Genomic DNA, 380 nt, shown 5'->3' with positions numbered 1-380 from the left:
TTTTCTTTGCCAAATCATTTTCTCATCCTTCTATGGACTTCCCTAATCTCTCTTTTATATCAGCTAGCTAGCTAGTTACATCTAACCTTCCTACACACCTACCTGACCGCACGAATGTTTTCTAGAGCTTTAACGTAACGGGTAGCTCCGAAGAGCTGATCGAACTTCTTCTTGAGAATTTGCATTTCGGCAAGGGGCCAGCAGCTATCGTCTTGATGGCAAAAGACTACATGTTCGAGAACGGCTTTATGAATGCCTAGGAGAGACGGGAGTTGCTCGTCTATATCCGCACACTTATTGCCTATCGACGCTTTCTGTCCAGAGTCACAGTCTTTGATCTGGAGAAACGGCTCCAGTTGCTGGAGAGAAGAACGAGAAGG

General features: G+C 45.5%; 1 protein-coding gene across 1 annotated transcript in view; it reads right to left on the bottom strand.

Moving 5' to 3' along the window:
• Positions 1-104: 104 nt before the first annotated feature.
• The window catches only part of CSUI_011467 (smc n terminal domain-containing protein), a gene marked incomplete at its 3' end in the record, with an annotated part of 1,587 nt that continues 1,311 nt past the window's right edge, over positions 105-380 (bottom strand). The window contains exon 2 of the mRNA XM_068071565.1: positions 105-359. Coding sequence (XP_067916459.1) covers positions 105-359 — 255 coding nt within the window. The remainder of the gene's footprint in view (positions 360-380) is intronic.

The sequence above is a fragment of the Cystoisospora suis genome, assembly GCF_002600585.1.
Source record: "Cystoisospora suis strain Wien I chromosome Unknown contig_12048, whole genome shotgun sequence".
In the NCBI taxonomy this organism is placed as follows: Eukaryota; Apicomplexa; class Conoidasida; order Eucoccidiorida; family Sarcocystidae; genus Cystoisospora; species Cystoisospora suis.
Note: the sequence above shows the minus strand (reverse complement) of the source record. Positions and strands in the feature narration are given on the sequence as shown.